Source organism: Monodon monoceros, unplaced genomic scaffold (assembly GCF_005190385.1).
Source record: "Monodon monoceros isolate NGI ecotype Baffin Bay Population unplaced genomic scaffold, NGI_Narwhal_1 Super_Scaffold_11, whole genome shotgun sequence".
Lineage (NCBI taxonomy): Eukaryota > Metazoa > Chordata > Mammalia > Artiodactyla > Monodontidae > Monodon > Monodon monoceros.
The window spans coordinates 125,865,339-125,885,316 of record NW_021703767.1 but is presented as its reverse complement, the minus strand read 5'-3'; the positions used below and the strand labels follow the sequence as shown (position 1 = coordinate 125,885,316).

The following is a 19,978-nucleotide window of genomic DNA, read 5'->3' as shown; positions in this document are numbered from 1 at the left end:
GTGGGGGGAAACTGGGGAGATGTTGGCCAAAGAGTACAAACTTCTAGTTATAAGATAAATAGGTTCTAGGGACCTAATGTACACCATACCATGGCGACTACAGTTAACAATACTGTAGTACACAGTTGAAAGTTGCTAAGGGAGTAATTCTTAAATGTTATCACCACCTAAATTATAAAAGGTAATTACTTGAGATGATAGAGGTATTAACTAACCTTATTGTGATAATCATTTCACAATATATTATGTGTTTCAAAGGATCTTGTTGTACACCTTAAACTTACATATGTTATATGTCAATTACATCTCAACAAAGCTTTTAAGAAATACCTTAAAAGTACTGTAATCAATACAGCTGGTAAGAGTTTAAGGACAAATTAGAAAATTCAGAAATAAAACTTTGCATTCATGGTCATTTGATTCCCAAGAAAAGTGCTAAAGCAACTCAGCTGAAGAACAGCCTTTCACCAATAGTGCTTGTAAAAATGAATACCTATATGCAAAAAGTGTCCTTATATCGCACTATAAACAAAAATTAACTTAAAAAAATCATTCATATAAATTAACTTAAATGATTAAATGATTAAACTTCTAGAATAAAACACAGAAGAACAGTTTGGGTTAGGAAAAATGTTCACAGATATGACATCAAAAGCATGACCATAGAAGAAAAATTGATAAATTACTGCATTCAAATTGAAAACTTTTGTTCTTCAAAAGGTATCATTAAGAAAATGAAAGGAAAGCCAAAGGCTGGGGAAAAATATGAAAATCATTTATGTGATAATGCACCTGTATCAAGAATACAAAAAGTACTCCTACAAAATCCCTCTTGATAATTGTTAGAATAAAAAGACAATCAATACAGATAGAAAAGACTTCAACAACAACCATCAACCAAGTTTGACCTAATTGACATAAAAACAAAACCATGATACATACTCTTTTCCTATGCAAATAAAAAATTTATCAAGATAGAACATACTATGGGCCATAAAACAAATATCAATAAACTTAAAAGCATTCAAGTCACATAAAGTATGTTCTCTGACTAGAATGAACTTAAGTTAGGAGACAATAACAGAAAGTTCTGAGATATTTGCAAATATATACCAAACTTCTAAATAATCCATGACCCAAAGAAACAAGTCCAGATGGAAATTAGAAAGTATTCTGAACTAAATGAAAATGGAAACACAACATATCCAAATTTAGGGGATACAGCTATAGCACGGCTAAGAAAGAAATTTATAGGAGTAAAAATTAATAGGAGAGAGAAAAGTAAGGCCTTATATCAGTGATCTCCATTTCCCCCCTGAGAAACTAAAGAGCAGAGGAAGGAAACCCAAAGAACAGTAAAAGAATAGTAATCAAGTGAAACAGAAAGCAGAAAAATAAAAATTTCTTTTCTAAGAAAAAAATTTCTTTTCTAAGAAAATATAAATATAATTGATTAGCTCTAGACAGACTGATATGTGAGAGATGAAACCACCAATACTATGAACAACTTTATGCTGATATTTCTTGAATATACTTCAACAACTTAGATGAATCTATCATTTTTTTGTAAGACAAACTGAACAGTCTTATATCTACTAAAGAAATTTAATTTGTAGTTTAAAACATCCTTACAAAGAAAACTCTAGAACCCAATGGTTTAATTCCTATCAGAGGAAGAAATAATACCAATTTTATTCAACTGTTCCAGAAAATTAAAAAGGAGAGAATACACCACAACTCATTCTACAAAGCCAACATCACATTGGTACCAAAAACAGTCAGAGACACTCAGTAAAATAAAAGAGTTATAGATATATATCCCCCTTAAACACAGATACAAAAATTCCTAGGGAAATTTCAGCAAATGACATCCAACAAGATAAAAAAAGAATAATAGAGAAAGGAGTGGCCAAGATGGAGGAGTAGAAAGATGCTAAACTCACCTCCTCTCACAAGCACACCAAAATCACAACAATTTTCAGAACAATCATCGTCATAAGATGTAACTTACATCACTGAAGACTGTAACTTACCAGAAAAGATTTTGTACAACAAAAGACATAAAGAAGGAACCACAACAAGACCAGCAGGAGGGGCAGACTCGCAATATAATCAAATCCCATACCTGGGTGGGCAACCCACATACTAGAGAATAATTGTATTGTAAAGGTTCTCTCACAAGAGTGAGAGTTATGAGCCCCACATCAGGCTGTCTAGGTTGGGGGTCCAGCACTGGGCAGAGAAGCCCCCAGAGCATTTGGCTTTAAAGGCCAGGAGGGCTTGATTACAGGAGGTCCACAGGACTGGGGAAAATAAAGACTTCACTCTTAAAGGGTGCATACAAAATCTCACGCGCACTGGGGCAAAGGGCAAAAGCAGTAATTTGATAGGAGACTGGGCCAGACCTACCTGCTGGTCTTGGAGGGTCTCCTGTGGAGGCGGGGGGCAGCTGTGGCTCACTCTGGGGACATAGACACTGGTGATAGACATATCAGGGAGTATTCATTTGAATGAATGCTTGGGGAGGCTAACATCTGGCTTCGGGCATCAGCACAAGAGCTGGCCCCATCCAATAGCCTATAGGCTCCAGTGCTGGGATGCCTCAGGCCAAAAAACTAACTGGATGGGGACACATCCCCACCCATCACCAGACAGGATTCCTAAGATTTCCTGAGCCAACATCCACCTAAAGACAGGCCTCTAGACAAGGCCCTGACCAACAGAGGGCCAAAACCCAGCTCTACCCCTCCCACTAGGAAGCCTGCACAAGCCTCTAGACCAGTCTCACCCACCAGGAGGCAGACACCAGAAACAAGAAAACTACAGTCACTCAGCTTGCAGACTGAATTTGGAAATGCAGGCCAGACATTACCCTGGGACCAGCTAGGCCCTGGTCCTTGGATTACAGGAGGGGAGTGCACTGCTGGGAGCCATAGGATGTAACCTACAGAGGCGCACTTCTACAAGGTCGAGACATCACTGAAGATATCAAACAGGAAATCAAAAATTACCCTGAGACAAATGAAAACAAAAACACAACAATCCAAAACTTATGGGACACAGGAAAAGCAGTTCTAAGAGGGAAGTTTATAGCGATACAAACTTACCTCAGGAAACAAGAACAATCTCAAGAGAAATGTAACCAACTTACCACACACATAAAAATACAAATAGCAATTTAGACAAAATGAGGTGACAGAGGAATATGTTTCAGATGAAGGAACAAGACAAAACTACAGAATAACAACTAAGTGACATGGAGTCAGGCAATCTACCTGAGAAAGAGTTCAGAGTAATGATTGTAAAGATGATAAAAGGTACTGGGACGAGAATGGATGCATGGAGCGAGAAATTAGGAGTTTTTAACAAAGAATTAGAAAATATAAAGAAGAACCAAACAGAATTGAAGAATACGATAACTGAAATGAAAAACACAATAGAAGGAATGAATAGCAGACTAAATGAGGCAGAATGTATCAGTGAGCTGGAAAACAGAGTAGTGAAAATCACTGCCACGGAATAGAAAAAAGAAAAAAGAATGAAATGAAATGAGCAAGTTTAAGAGAACTAAAGCACACTAATATTCACATTATAGGGGTCCCAGAAGGAAAAGAGAGAGAAAGAGCCTGAGAAAATATGTGAAGAGATAATAGCTGGAAAGTTCCCTAACCTAGGAAAGAAAACAGTCACCCAAGTCCAGGAAGTAGAGAGTCCCATACAGGATTAACCCACAGAGGAACACACCTAGACACATTGTACTCAATTAACAAAAGTTAAAGATAAAGAGAGAGTATTAAAAGCAACAAGGGAAAAGCAACAAATTAAATACAAGGGAACTACGATAAGGCAGAGTTTCCAGCAGAAACTCTGCAGGCCAGAAGGGAGGGGCACAATATTACTTAAAGTCATAAAAGAGAAAAACCTATAACCAAGAATACTCTACCAGCAAGGCTCTTGTTCAGATCTGATGGACAAACCAAAAGCTTTACAGACATGCAAATGCTAAAAGACTAGCTTTACAACAAATGCTAAAGGAACTAGGCTGAAAAAAAAGGCCACAACTAGAAACAAGAAAAGGACAAAATTGAAAAGCTCACTGGTAAAGGGAAACATATAATAGGGGTAGGAAATCATCCATATACAAAGCTGGTAGGGAGGTTAAAAGACAAAGGTAATAAAATCATTTGTATCCAAAAAAAACAATGACAGTTAAGGGATACATAAAAAAATTAGATATAAAATATAAGATCAAAAACAGTTATTGTGAGGGGAGGGGAGTACAAATGCAGGGTATCTAAAATGCATTTGAAATTAAGATATCAACAACTTAAAACAAAAACATATATATAGACTGCTATACAAAAACCTCATGGTAACCACGAACCAAAACATGTAATAGATATACACACAAAAAAGAAAAAGGAATCCAAACATAACACTAAAGACAGTCACAAAGGAAGAGAACAAAAAAAGAAAGGAGAAAAAAAAGACCTACAAAAACAAGTCCAAAACAATTAACAAAATGGCAATAAGAACATACACATTGATAATTACCTTAAATGTAAATGGATTAAATGCTCTAACCAAAAGACACAGACTGGCTGAATAGATGCAAAAAACAGGATCCATATGTGTGCTGCCTTCAAAGAGACTCACTTCAGATCTAGAGACACATACAGACTGAAAGTAAGGGGATGGAAAAAGTTATTCCACACAGATGTAAATCAGAAGGAAGGTGGAGTAGCAATACTCATATCAGACAAAATAGACTTTAAAATAAAGACTGTAACAAGATACGAAGAGGGACACTACATGATGATCAAAGGATCAATCCAAGAAGAAGATATAACAATTGTAAATATATATGCATCCAACATTGGAGCACCTAAATATATAAGGCAAATGATAACAGATGCAAAAGGAGAAACTGACTGTAACAAAATAACATTTGGGGACTTTAACACCCGACTTACACCAAAGGACAGATCATCCAGATAGAAAATCAATCAAGAAACACAGGCCTTAAATGACACCTCAGATGGACTTAATTGATATTCAGAGCACATTCCATCTGAAAGCAGCAGAATACACATTCTTTTCAAGTGTACATGGAACATACTCCAGGACAGATCACATGCTGGGTCACAAAGCAAGCTTTGGTAAATTTAAGAAAACGGAAATCAGATCAAGCATCATTTCTGACCACAACTCTATGAGGCTAGAAACCAACTTCAAGAAGAAAACTGTAAAAAACACAAACATGTGGAGGCTGAACAATATCCTACTGCACAACCAATGGTTCACTGAAGACATCAAACAGGAAATCAAAAATTACCCAAAGACAAATGAAAACAAAAACACAACAATCCAAAACTTATGGGACACAGGAAAAGCAGTTCTAAGAGGGAAGTTTATAGTGATACAAACTTACCTCAGGAAACAAGAACAATCTCAAAGAGACAACCTAAATTTACACCTAAAGCAACTAGAGGAAGAAGAACAAACAAAACCCAAGGTTAGTAAAAGGAAAGAAATCATAAAGATTAGAGTAGAAATAAATGAAATAGAAACAAAAAAACAATAGACAAGATCAATGAAACTAAAAGCTGGTTCTCTTAAAATATAAACAAAATTGATAAACCTTTAGCCAGACTCATCAAGAAAAAAAAGAGAGGGCCCAAATCAACAAAATTAGAAATTAAAAAGGAGAAGTGACAACTGACACCAAAAAAATACACAGAACCGTAAGAGACTACTACAAGCAACTCTATGCCAAAAAAACTGATAACCTAAAAGAAAGGGACAAATTCTTAGAAAGGTACAATCTCCCAAGCCTGAACCAGGAATAGAAAATAGGAACAGACCAATTACAAACACTGAAATGAATCTGTGATTAAAAAACTCCCATCAAACAAAAGTCCAGGACAGAAAGCTTCACAGGCGAATTCTATCAAATATTTAGAGAGGAGTTAACACCTATCCTTCTGAAACTATTTCAAAAAATTGCAGAGAAGGAACACTTCCGAGCTCATTCTATGAGGCTACATCACCCTGATACCAAAAACAGACAAAAATATCACACACACAAAAAATTACAGGCCAATATCACTGATGAACATAGATGCAAAAATCCTCAACAAAATACTAGCGATCTGAACCCAACAATACATTAAAAGGATCATACACCATGATCAAGTGGGATTTATCCCAGAGATGCAAGGATTTTTCAATAACCTCAAATCAATCAATGTGAGACACCACATTAACAAACTGAAGAATAAAAACCGTATGATAATCTCAATAGATGCAGAAAAGCTTTTGATAAAATTCAACATCCATTTATGATAAAAACTCTTTAGAAGGTGGGCATAGAGGCAACACACCTCTACATAATAAAGGACATATATGACAGACAGCTAACATCATACTCAATGGTGAAAAACTGAAAGCATTTCCTCAAAGTTTAAAAAGAAGACAAGAATGCCACTCTCGCCACTTTTATTCAACATAGCTTTAGAAGTCCTAGCCAAGGTAATCAGAGAAGAAAAAGAAATAGAAGTAATCCAAATTGGAAAAGAAGATGTAAAACTGTAACTGTTTGCACATGACATGATGCTATACATAGAAAATCCTAAAGATGCTACCAGAAAACTATTAGTCCTCATCGATGAATTTGGTAAAGTTCCTGGATACAAAACATATAGAAATCTGTTGCATTTCTATACCCTAACAACAAAACATCAGAAAGAGAAATTAAAGGAACAATCCCGTTTGTTATCGCTTCAAAAAGAATAAAATACCTAGGAATAAACCTACAAAAGGAGGCAAAAGACCTGTACTCTGAAAAGTATAAGACACTGGCAAAAAGAAATTGAAGACAACACAGATGGAAAGATATACCGTGTTCTTGGATTGGAAGAATATTTTTTTTAATTAAAATTTTTTTAATTTATCTTTTAAAAATTGAAGTATAGTTTATTTACAATGTTGTGTTAGTTTCAGGTGTACACAATAATTCAGCTATACACGCACACACACACACATACACATATATATTTTTCAGATTCTTTACCCTTGTAAGTTATTACAAATTATTGAGTATAGGTCCCTATGCTATGCAGTAGGTCCTCATTCGTTATCTACTTTATATATAGTAGTGTTTATATGTTAATCCCAACCTCCTAATTCCTCTCTCCCTCCATCCCCCTTTGGTAACCATGTTTGTTTTCTATGTCTGTGGGTCTATTTGTTTTATAATTAACTTCGCTTGTATCTTCCATTTATCTGTCGATGGATATTTAGGCTGCTTCCATATTTTGGCTATTGTAAATAGTGCTGCTATGAACACTGGGGTGTATGTATCTCTTTATAGTTTCCTCTGAATATATGCCCAGAAGTGGGATTCCAGGATCATATGGTAACTTTATGTTTAGTTTTTTAAGGAACCTCCATGGTGTTCTCCATAGTGGCTGCACCAATTTACATTCTCACCAACAGTGTAGGACGATTCCTTTTTCTCCACACCCTCTCCAGCATTTATTATTTGTAGACATTTTGATGATGGCCATTCTGACTGGAGTGTGGTGATACCTCACTGTAGTTTTGATTTGCATTTCTCTAATAATTATGATGTTGAGCATCTTTTCTTGTGCCTGTTGCCATCTGTATGTCTTCTTTGGAAAAACGTCTATGTAGGTCTTCTGCCCAGTTTTTTGATTTTTTTTTTTTTTGAGCTGTATGTATATTTTGGAAATTAATCCCTTGGTGGTGCACTGTTTGTAAATATATTCTCCCATTCCATAAGTTGTCTTTTCATTTTATTATTTCCTTTGCTGTGCAAAAGCTTTTAAATTTAATTAGGTCCCATTTAAAAAGTATTTGTTTTTATTTCCATGATTCTAGGAGACAGATCTAAAACAATCTTGCTGCGAATTATGTCAAAGAGTGTTCTGCCTATGTTTTCCTCCTGGAGTCTTATAGTAACTGGTCTCACATTTAGGTCTTTAATCCATTTGCGTTTAGCTTTGTATATGGTGTTAGAGAATGTTCTAATTTCATTCTTTTACATGTAGCTGTCCAGTTTATCCAGCACCACTTCCTTTTTTTTTAAATGATTCACATTTTATATAAATTTATTTTGTTTATTCATTTGGTTATGCCAGGTCTTAGTCACAGTTCACGGGTTCCTTAGTTGTGGCATGCATGTGGGATCTAGTTCCCTGACCAGGGATCAAACCTGGGCCCCCTGCACTGGGAGCATGGAGTCTTAACCACTGCACCACCAGGGAAGCCCCTGGCACCACTTCTTGAAGAGACTGTCTTTTCTTCATTGTATATTCTTGCATCGTTTGTTGTAGATTAATTGACTATAGGTACATGGGTTTATTTCTGGGCTTTCTATCCTGTTCCATTGATCTTTATTTCTGTTTTTGTGCAATACCATACTGCTTTGACAACTGTAGCCTTGTAGTATAGTTTGAAATCAGGGAGCCTTATTCCTCCAGGTCCGTTTTTCTTTCTCAGGATTGTTTTGCCTATTTGGGGTCTTTTGTATTTCCATACAAATTAAAATGTTTTTTGTTTAGTTCTGTGAGAAATGCCATTGGTAATTTGATAGGGATTGCTTTGAATCTGTAGATTGCCTTGTGTAGTAGAGTCATTTTAACAATATTGGAAGAATCAATAAAAAAAGAAAGATATAAATGAACTTACTTACAAAACAGAAATAGAGTGACCGACACAGAAAACAAAGTTTTGGTTACCAAAAGGGATGGGCAGGGAGAAGATAAATTAGGAGGATGGGATTAACATATACACATTACTGTGTATAAATGTAATAGATAACCAAGAAGGACCTAATGTATAGCACAGGGAAGTATACTCAATATTTTGTAATAACCTACAAGGGTAAAGAATCTGAAAAAAATTGATATACATTCACATACAGTAAGTCCCCTACATACGAACCTTCAAGTTGACAACTTTCAAAGACGCGAACGTGCGTTCACATGTCTAATCATGTAAGTTAGTTCACATGTCTGGCGTACACTGTGATGTGTGTGCATCCTCTTCAAGTGGTTGTGCTTTTGTGTACTTTACTGTACAGTAATTTATATAGTAGTAGAGTATCTTTATTTCAAGCCCAGGATGTCTGGAAGCAAGTGTAAAAGCAGCAGTGATGTAGCTGGTACTGCTAAGAGGCACCAAGAATTGGAGGTCCACAGCAAAGACAAAGAGAGAGACAAGAGGAAGAACAAGTAACTGAAGAACTGAAGAGATTTACGATGCAGGAAATGGCAAGAGGATTTTCTTTAGTTGAGGAGGCACTGTTAATTTTTGAGGCACAGGAGCCAAATGTGGGACAGTACACAAAGGTTATAGCAGCCATTCAGGATGCAATCCAGTGCTACTGTGTCATTTATGACGAGAAAAAAAGAGCTACTACCCAGACATCACTGGATCATTTTTTCAAGAGGGTAGACAGAACTGAATCCAGCAAGGAATCAGAACCTGCGCCATCAATGTCGGGCATGAGTGAAACTGCAGCTTGCCCTCCATCTCCTGTTGCTGACGATCCTTCAGCTCTACCATCTCCCACCTCCTCTCCCTCGTCCAGTCAGTAACTCTTCTTCCCTGTTCACTTGATGCCAGCCTCTGTAAGCCAGCTATTGTACTGTACTACTGGACTTTTCAAGGTACTGTATTGCAAGATGAAAAATGTTTTATTGTTTGCGTGTTTGATTTTTATGAATTATTTGCGTGAAAAGTATTATAAATCTATTGCAGTACACTACTGTACTGCATAACCAACTGTGTTAGCTGGGTACCTAGGCTAACTTTGTTGGACTTAACAAATTGGACTTACGAACACACTCTCGGAATGGAACTCATTTGTATGTAGGGGACTTACTGTATATATCTATATATCTACACATACATCTATATCTATCTATCTATATCTATCTATCTATATATCTGAATCACTTTGCTGTATATCCGAAACAGGACATTGTAAATCATCTACATTTCAAAAAAAATGACTTTATAGCAATAAAAAGATTTAAATGAAGAAAAATAATATATCATGATTATGTGTGCGGGTTTTATCCCAAGAAGTTCAGGTTGAGTTAACGTTTAAAAAATCAACCAATTTAATTCACCACATTAACACTCTTAAAAAAGAAAAACTACATAATGATCTCAAAAGATGGAGAGAAGTATTTGACAAAATTCAATATCCATTCCTAACAAAGTGTCAGAAAACTAGGGATAGGAAACTTCCTCAACCAGATAAAGTTAATCTACAAAAAACTTACAGTTAAGTCTTAAGGATGAAAGACCTTAATTTTATTAGTGAAAGAAGCCAGACCAAGACACGAACAAAAATCAGGAGTACAAAGTGTAAATTCCATTTGTATAAAATTCTAGAAAATGTAAACAAATCAGTTAGGAAGGAGATCACTGATTGCTTAAGGATGGGGAAGGGGGAGAGTGGCAGCAAAGGAGGAATTACAAAGTGGTAGGAGAAAACTTTTGAGGATAATGGATATATTCATTATCTTGCCTGTGGTAGTTTTACAGGTAGGGGTTTGTGTGTTGTGTTGTGTGTGTGTGTGAAAAGTCATCAAATCATGCACTTAAATGTGCTGTTTATTTTATGTTAATTATACGGCTATAAAACTGTAATTTAAAAAAAAGACTGCATGGCAGTTACATGGAAATTTTTGTTTTGAAAATAAATTTGTCGATAATTCATTACATGCATGGTTTATGTAAGAAAGAGGATGTGATACTCCATTCAGAGAATTCATATTCAAAGTAAAAGCCTTGGTTCTATTTCAAAAGAGTTTTACATTTTCAGTTAAAATAAAATGTTTTAAGGTAAGTTATCAAAGTTACAAATTTTTCCTTTTTTAAAAAAATAATTTCCCTTTTTAATTAATTTTTAAAACTAACTGGCCAATTAAAGTCTTAAATGTGTCTAAAAACAGTGCATCTATTATCTGTGTCTATCTGCCTAAACATATCAAATCACGCCTAATTAATAGAAGGCAACAAGCGTATGTATGATTCATTAATTCTCCATGAAATACGCTCACGTAGTATTTTAATAGATCACACGTTTCACAGAAAGACAACGTGCAATGGAGCATGACAAAAACACTTCAGAAATACTTTGATCCTATTTTCTTGTGTATAGTTGAAGGTAAAGAAGAGTGATGTTATAAAGATGCTGCATTATCTGCAGAGGTGCCCTCTACTGTACTCATTTCTCCCATCTTAACCAACACATTTTTAAAACACTGTTGGTTAATTTGATCATATAACAAGATGAGTACAAAAGGGCCGCAAGCAGGGCATTTAATTTTTTCAAATATGAAGACAATCAAATCTTATGAAGGTCGCATTAACTTAATGATATCTTATTAATATTACATCATTACAAATGCAAGTACATAGGATCTCTAACAGTATATGTTCTGAATCTGGAAGAGTGTGGCAATGATGGTGGTGGTACAATTTTGACCATTTATTTAGCTTTTATACCCAAAGCTGTTTTCCAGCTAACAAAACAAATAATTAGAAAGTTTATATTTTTATTGCCTAGGACTACGAAGAAGCAATAAATTATTTAAGTTAAAAATGTTCTAAATGATTTTTAAAATCCCTTACCGGTATCTATGAACAAATATACCCTTAAAAATAGAGTTCATCATATTTTCGATTTCATCCTGATTTTCTTGTAGCTGAAATGAAAAATAAATAAAAATATAAATTAAAATATTGATCATTTTATTTGCAATAAAGAGTTCCAATTGTTTTTAATTCCTGATTATTCTCATTCTGGGTAATTTTCAATCTTTTTTCTCATATATCGTGCAACAGATGTCCGAAATTAATAGTATTCTTTCATTATTTCTATAGCTTTTCTATATTGGCTTAAAACCACTTTCTGTCTCTCTCAACATGTATTACACAATGACTAAAAAGAAGTGGTATGGATAAGTGTGACCAGATTACTACCACAAAATATCACCTGCTTTCGGAATAGGCCTCAATTTCTTTACCTCTCCTGTCCAAACCAGGTCCCCTGCTTGGTTTTACATTTCTTGGTAACAGATCATCCTCGATTATCATATTTGCCACTGTGTAATAAAGTTCCTATTCCACCTAAAGTATCCAAATATTACTCTGCGTCTGATTAGCAACAAACTGAGCATTGGTCAAATTCCCAATATAGGAGGAACAGCAGAAGATAGCAAGGACACTAGCCATTAGTGGTGAAATGCAGCAACAAAATACTATAGAAAAGATATAAATAAATTTCAGGCAATACTACACATCAGAGTTAAAGTTTGAGTTTACTACTCAAAAGGAACAAAAGCACTGATACAAAATCACATTCAAGATGATAGTTTTTATTTTAATTTGCTCTGCAGTGAAATATTTGCTTTTACTGCATTTATACAAATGTGACAATAAAATTCCTTCAGACTTTCTCTTTTGCTATATGCTTTGTTTTGGGTTTTACTGAAATAACTTTGGGAATACCTTTATAGTAAATCATTCAAATTACTGGAACTTACTATAAGTTCTAATTTTGCTGCATTTATTATATAAAAAATTAAATAATTTATAAGAGATACAGTTTGGTTAGCAGTTCTTACTAAAGTACAGTTCCAAAACTTACTTATAATTATTTCTAGTATAGAATGTGCTATGAGTTGTACTGTGTTCCTCAAAACTTCATATGCTGAAGTCTTAACTCCCAGAACCTCAAACCTTATTTGGAAATAGGGTTGTAGCAGATGTAATTAGTTAAGATGGGTTCATACTGGAGTAAGATGGGTCCCAAATCAAATATGACTGTCTCCTTTTTATAAGGGAGAAATTTAGAGACACACACACAGTGAGAAGGCCATGTGAAGATTAGAGTTATCTGCCAGTTCTAGCCTATACAACTGTGAGACAATAAATTTCTGTTCTGAAGAAAAATCAGGGACTTCCCTGGTGGTGCAGTGGTTGGACTCGAACCCTGGCCTGGGAAGATCCCACATGCCACGGAGCAACTAAGCCCATGTGCCACAACTACTAAAGCCGGTGCGCCTAGAGCACATGCTCTGCAACAAGAAAAGCCACTGCAATGAGAAGCCCCCGCTCTCCGCAACTAGATAAAGCCCGCGTGCAGCAATGAAGACCCAATGCAGCCAAAAATAAATAAAAATTTAAAAAAATAATTAAAAAAAAAAGAAAAATCAGTTTGTGGTATATGCTACAGCAGTCCTAGCACTGCAATACAGCACAGACCATAATTTAATCATAAGTTTGTTGCTTCCTGCTGCCTGTTATAACCTATTATTTATTGACAGCAATATATTTATAGCACTGAGATCTTTTCTCAAGTTAAAATACAGACTAACACTGTACAGCTAAAATTTCATTTCTGATTGGATGAATAAAAATGTTGCCTACTAAAAATCCAGTTTAAAATCTCTTTCAACACATTTATAAGAAAATTTCACTGTAAAGTTGGAACCAACCTTATTATTAACAGAAATGTCTCATACATCTACTAATATATAGTCTTTGGTTTTCTCCTGCAATGCATCTTTGCTGGCCCCTAGTTCTGATGTTAGTATTTACTGTGCTTTCTGGGCCCACAGCCTGATAATCTTTTTGAGTTATCTAATTCCCAGACCACCTTCTTTCTAAAGTATGGTTGCTCTGTGTTTCTCTTCTGCCCTCAGACAGCACTCAGATAATCAATCACTGGCTGGAAGCAAATTCCAGTTTCATTTGAAAACTCTGAGATCAAATAATCAAACTTAAAAAAAAACAACTTTTAAAAATACACACAAACCTTTTTAGAGAGAATAAAAACACATATGATATATTTACTACACATTTACAGAACATAAGAATCACAGTTACTGTGAACCTTACCTCTTTGCGTTTTTGAAGTAGTAACTCCAACCTTTCGTTGGCTCTCTTCCCAATCATTTTATTTCTCTCAGCTTCATACTGTCTCTGTGTATTATCCTGATGAATACTGAGGTTTAAGGCAACATTCACCAGAGCAGTCATGAGCTTCATGGCTATGAAATAAAGTAAGATTATAGTATTCACCTGTGAATCAGAATTTCATCCATAAGATTACAAATTTATAACAGAAATGGATGATGGAAGGAAACTAGTCAACTTCTATGTTTTACAATCTAGGCATAATTTAAATAAGAAAGACGAAAAATTATTTTATAGAAATAAACTCACCATTTTAGTCTGTGACAATTTTCTCTGCCTCAGTGTCCCTATAAGCTTGGCTCATTAACATTCCCACTTAAAAACAGACTCATCCTGGGAGTTCCCTGGTGGTCCAGTGATTAAGACTTGGTGCTTTCACTTCTGTGGCCCTGGGTTCAATCCCAGGTCGGGGAACTAAGATCCCAAAAGCTGCTTGGTGCGGCCAAAAAAAAAAAAAAAATCCAAAAAACCCAAAACGGACCCATCCTAATTATCAGCAGGAAGGATTTATGTAGTCTCAACAACCCCTTTCCCTCACCTTCAAACATACACAACCTAAGTAAGAGCATACTAACCAAACCTTTTAGACCTTTCTTCTGGCCACCAATTCTGTGTATATAATTGCTTCCTTAATACCTTTACTTAGATGCGTCAAAGTGTCTTATTTGCTTACAATCAATTCATGACTTTTACTCCCAAAGATGGTCCTTTCCCTGTGTTCCTCATCTCAATGAATGGCATAACCTCTGATCCCTGAAAAATAGACTGAACCTACCAAAGTCATTAAATTCATTAAAAATATATTCTGTGAATTTCTGATCTGTTTCCCCAGTCACAGTGTTAATGTATTTTTAAACACTCACTTGTATTTGTAAATCTAATTAAATATTATCAAACTTCTCTTTCAAGTCCTCTGAGGAACAGGTATGACACAAACCTTAACCTTTTGTCTATTCAAATTTACTTTCATCATTGAGATGATAAGAGTGTAGGGAATTCTGGTAAAGGAATAAAAGTTTGTGATGGCAAAATGATCTCCCTTTTTTTTCATTTAGTTTATTTATCTGCAAATACGAATGTTCAGTTATTAATGAGTGTTTTGGAAGAACCAATCTAAACATCAGCAAACATATACACAACTAAAGATGAGCATGCATTTCTTTTAAAGCTTCTAAAATTTCCCTTTAATTACATATATAAACATGTATACATAATAGTGTAACTATATCTATCTATCTACACATACACATACACACACACACACAGACACACAATTCGTTATTCGGAAACTCTATCTACATTTTGGCCAAATCCATGTTACTAGCAATGCTACTGCCCTCAAACCAAAATATAAGACAAAAATCCTAAAAACAAAATGTAAGTTAGTGAGTAGTTAGAAATGCATTTAAATGAAAATGTTTCCCTTTTCCTGAGATATGGCATCTAAATATAATAAATTGAAAAATCTTCTTGTGTTTCAAAATATAGGCTAGTGATTTTACAGCATTTTACAAACTGTCGGTAGAATACCTCTGAAGGTTAAAAGTACTCTTAAAATTAATCTGTATAAAAAAGAATAGCTCAAAGGCAGAAGGGATCTGGTGCATTCAAATTGCCCAAGTCAGGGATAACAGATAACAGTTTAACAGAGCTTGCCCTAAGCATACAAAGTCATACCCAAATGGGCCTTAATTCAGTTTATACTTCTAGATCTCTAAAATAAAATGAATTGAAGATCAAGGAGTTGGAAAGCATTAAAATTAACACCAACCCTGGCTGGAATTCACCAGCAGAATCTGAAACACAAATTTTCTTGAACTTAATTGTTTTTTGTCTTCAGCTATATATCTCCTTGGGAACCCAGAGCCCAAACTCCAGCTGTCATTGTGTAATGACCCTCCTCCCATCCTAGGTATATATAAACAACAAAATATATCAACATACTAAAAAAAAATGCAAAATGATCAATATATTTTCAGAAACCTATTAGATATGATAGAGCAGTATTTACTGAGATGTTTATGGACCTGTAAAATTTAAACTTCACTGAAATTTTCAGTTTACATACTAACATATAAGCAAATAAACAGCTACTGAGGAGAGACTTCTAACTTAACGATATAGATACAACATGGGGATTGTGATAGGGATCATTGAGTCCACTGAAAAAAGACTCATTCCTGCATAGACTGAGCACTAATTAAGTTTTACTGGTATTACTAACAGAATTTTATAAATCCAGTAATTCAGCCTGGTTTCTGTGATGTGGGCTTTGAAGTGCCTTCTCTTTGTCTACCAAGGAGAATACTTAATTTAGCCTTCATATTTTAACTGTTGGCTACAGAATGGCAAACTTGTTCTACTGCTGTGCTACTAAGAATGTGTTCTGCAAATATGTGTTGACCACAAATGGCTTGTTACCAGTTCATTAAAAGTATAAATTTGGAAGTAAGTTTTTTAGAAATTTTTATAACAATCTGACAGAATAATCTTATGTCTACTGAATCTAGTAATAAAATGACACTAAGATCATAATTAAAAAACTGGTCTTTCACCACCGAGAGTTCAAAAAACACTTATTTAGTGCATCCCCATTCATTTACCAATCCATAAGTACTGAGCATTGTTTTGTGTACTAGAAGCACAAAAGTGAATGAGACAGAGTATCTGCTTCCATGATTTTTATCTTCTAGTGAGGAGAAAATAATATATCAATAGATAATATACAAATGAAAAAATCTATCAGTTAAAGAAAAAAAATATGGTTAAAAAAGTAAAGTATGGTAAAAAGGACAGAGAGCAAGTGGGGTGGCTAGGCCTCTCTGAAGAGCTCATATTTAAGCATGCATGAGGCAATGAGCATGATTATATGACAGAAAATGTCCCAAGGAGAGGGAATAAAAAGTGCAAAGGTTATGAGGTAAATTGTTATGAGAGGGGACTCTTTAAAAGAGCAAGGTACTTAGTGTGGCTGAAGCACAGAAATAGGCAGAAGCAGGAGACAAGGTTGAGGAGGAAATCAAAAGGCCAGGTTGTAAGAGTTTTACTAGGATCTAATTAGGACTCAAGAATTAAATCTAGGGCTTCCCTGGTGGCGCAGTGGTTGGGGGTCCGCCTGCTGATGCGGGGGATACGGGTTTGTGCCCCCACCCAGGAGGGTCCCACATGCCACGGAGCGGCTGGGCCTGCGAGCCATGGCCGCTAAGACTGCGCATCCGGAGCCTGTGCTCCACAACGGGAGAGGCCACAACAGTGAGAGGCCTGCGAACTGCAAAAAAAAAAAAAAAAAAAAAAAAAAAAATCTAGATGAGATAAGACCCACTGGAAATTTTGGTGTGGGTGAGAAATAGTCTGATTTATACTTTTAAATGCTATGTGAACAGACTAGAGAAGAGTAAAAGTGGAAGAAGGGAGACCAAATAGAAGAACACTGAAAGAGAACTGAACATATTTTGCCAAAAGCTTACAATAATGATTCTCGAGTTTTTGGCCTTGAGCAACTCAGTAAAGCAATGCTAGCTTGGATTGAAGTGGTAGCAGTAGGTGGAGAGAAAGTTAGATCTGAAATATATTTTCAAGGTAGAGCTAAAAGAATATGATAATATAGGAAATGAGAGAAATAGGAAAGGCAAGGGTAATTAGAATGTCTTGTGCTTATTAGTTATCTAAGTGGAGATGGTTAATAGATATACATCATAAAAATATTGGTTTTTAGAGCCATTAAACTGGATAGCATATCGATTCAATGGACGACTATTCAGCCACTAGAAAAAAATGAGGCATGATTTATATGTGCTGTAAAGTCTGCCAATAAACTTCTTGGTGGAAAAAAAGGCAAGATGCCTGTCACTGTGTATATTATAATATCATTTACGCATGAAGAAGGAATGAATTATTTATTATTATGTGCCAGTCACTCTTCTAAGCTCTTTACACACACTTATTCATTTATACCTCACAACTCTATCAAGTACTATAATTATTTCTTTTATACATAAGAGAAAACTGAGGTATAGATTGGCTAAGAGACTTGGCAATTACACAGCCAGTAACTGGCAGAGATAGAATTTGATTACAGCCGTCATGCACCATAGTCTAAGTTCTTAACCACTACACCATACTGTCTCTCACTGAGTATGTATGTGCTATCATATTCATAAAATCTTTGGAAAGATATAAAAGAAACAGGCAACTTTGGTTGTATTCGGAGAAGGGAATTTGATGGCTGAGAGCCATGGGTAGAACACTGACATTTCACCATATAACATTTTTAAATCTGGAATTTTAAATCGTATGACAGCATTACACTCTCACCATCATTTTTTTAAATTAATTAATTTTTTATACAGCAGGTTCTTATTAGTTATCTATTTTATACATATTAGTGTATATATGTCAATCCCAATCTCCCAATTCATCCCACTGACCCCCACTTTCCCCCCATGGTGTCCATTTGTTTGTTCTCTACATCTGTGTCTCTATTTCTGCCTTGCAAACCGGTTCATCTGTACCATTTTTCTAGATTCCACATATATGTGTTAATATACGATATTTGTTTTGCTCTTTCTGACTTACTTCACTCTGTATCACAGTCTCTAGGTCCATCCACGTCTCTACAAATGACCCAATTTCGTTCATTATTATGGCTGAGTAATATTCCATTGTATATATGTACCACAACTTCTTTATCCATTCGTCTATCAGTGGGCATTTAGGTTGCTTTCGTGACCTATTGTAAATAGTGCTGCAATGAACATTGGGGTGCATGTGTCTTTCTGAATTATGGTTTTCTCTGGGTATATGCCCAGTAGTGGGATTGCTAGGTCATATGGTAATTCTATTTTTAGTTTTTTAAGGAACTTCTATACTGTTCTCCATAGTGGCTGTATCAATTTACATTCCCCCCAACAGTGCAAGAGGGTTCCCTTTTCTCCACACCCTCTCCAGCATTTGTTGTTTGTACATTTTCTGATGATGCCCATTCTAACTGGTGTGAAGTGATACCTCATTGTAGTTTTGATGTGCATTTCTCTAATAATTAGTGATGGTGAGCAGCTTTTCATGTGCCTCTTGGCCATGTGTATGTCTTCTTTGGAGAGATGTCTATTTAGGTCTTCAGTCCATTTTTTGATTGGGTTGTTTTTTTTGGCAGTGTTGGGTCTTCCTTGTTGCACGGGGGCTTTCTCTAGTTGTGGCGCATGGGCCTCTTATTGCAGTGGCTTCTCTTGTTGTGGAGCACGGGCTCTAGGCGTGCAGGCTTCAGTGGTTGTGTCACGCAGGCTCAGCAGTTGTGGCTCGCAGGCTTGGTAGTTGTGGCACACGGGCTTAGTTGCTCAAAGGCATGTGGGATCTTCCCGGACCAGGGCTTGAACCTGTGTTCCCTGCATTGGCAGGTGGATTCTTAAACACTGCGCCACCAGGGAAGTCCCAGGTTGCCTGTTTTTTAATACTGAGCTGCATGAGCTGTTTATATATTTTGGAGATTAATCCTTTGTCTGTTGATTCGTTTGCAAATATTTTCTCCCATTCTGAGGGCTGTCTTTTCATTTTGTTTATAGTTTCCTTTGCTGTGCAAAGGCTTTCAAGTTTCATTAGGTCTCATTTGTTTATTTTTGTTTTTATTTCCATTACTCTAGGAGGTGGGTCAAAAAAGATCTTGCTGTGATTTCACTACCATTATTTTTTAATAGAAATAAAACATGGAATTGGTTTTTACTTTATTCACTGAGGAGTGAATAAAGATAAAAACGTCTTTAGATTGAGTCTGAGATAATTCAATATTTACAGTCTAGCTTTCTACAGTCCACCAAAACAGCGCTTCAAGAAGGAAGAAGTAGTTATGTCTTTCAAGAAAGATGACACTAAGAAGGTACTGCTGACCTCAACAAGAGCAAAGGCAGTGAACAGGTAGATAGAAACCTGACTGGAGTGGGTTTAAAGAGAATAAGAAGAGAGT

General features: G+C 35.6%; 1 protein-coding gene across 4 annotated transcripts in view; it reads right to left on the bottom strand.

Annotated features, from left to right (window-relative positions):
- Positions 1-19,978, bottom strand: part of STAG1 (stromal antigen 1) — a 434,108-nt gene that overhangs the window by 135,584 nt on the left and 278,546 nt on the right. For all 4 annotated transcript variants that reach the window (XM_029214246.1, XM_029214245.1, XM_029214243.1 and 1 more), the window contains exons 8-9: positions 13,945-14,096; positions 11,674-11,747 (exon numbers count right to left, since the gene is read on the bottom strand). In XM_029214246.1, the coding sequence (XP_029070079.1) occupies positions 11,674-11,747; positions 13,945-14,096 (226 nt within the window). The remainder of the gene's footprint in view (positions 1-11,673; positions 11,748-13,944; positions 14,097-19,978) is intronic.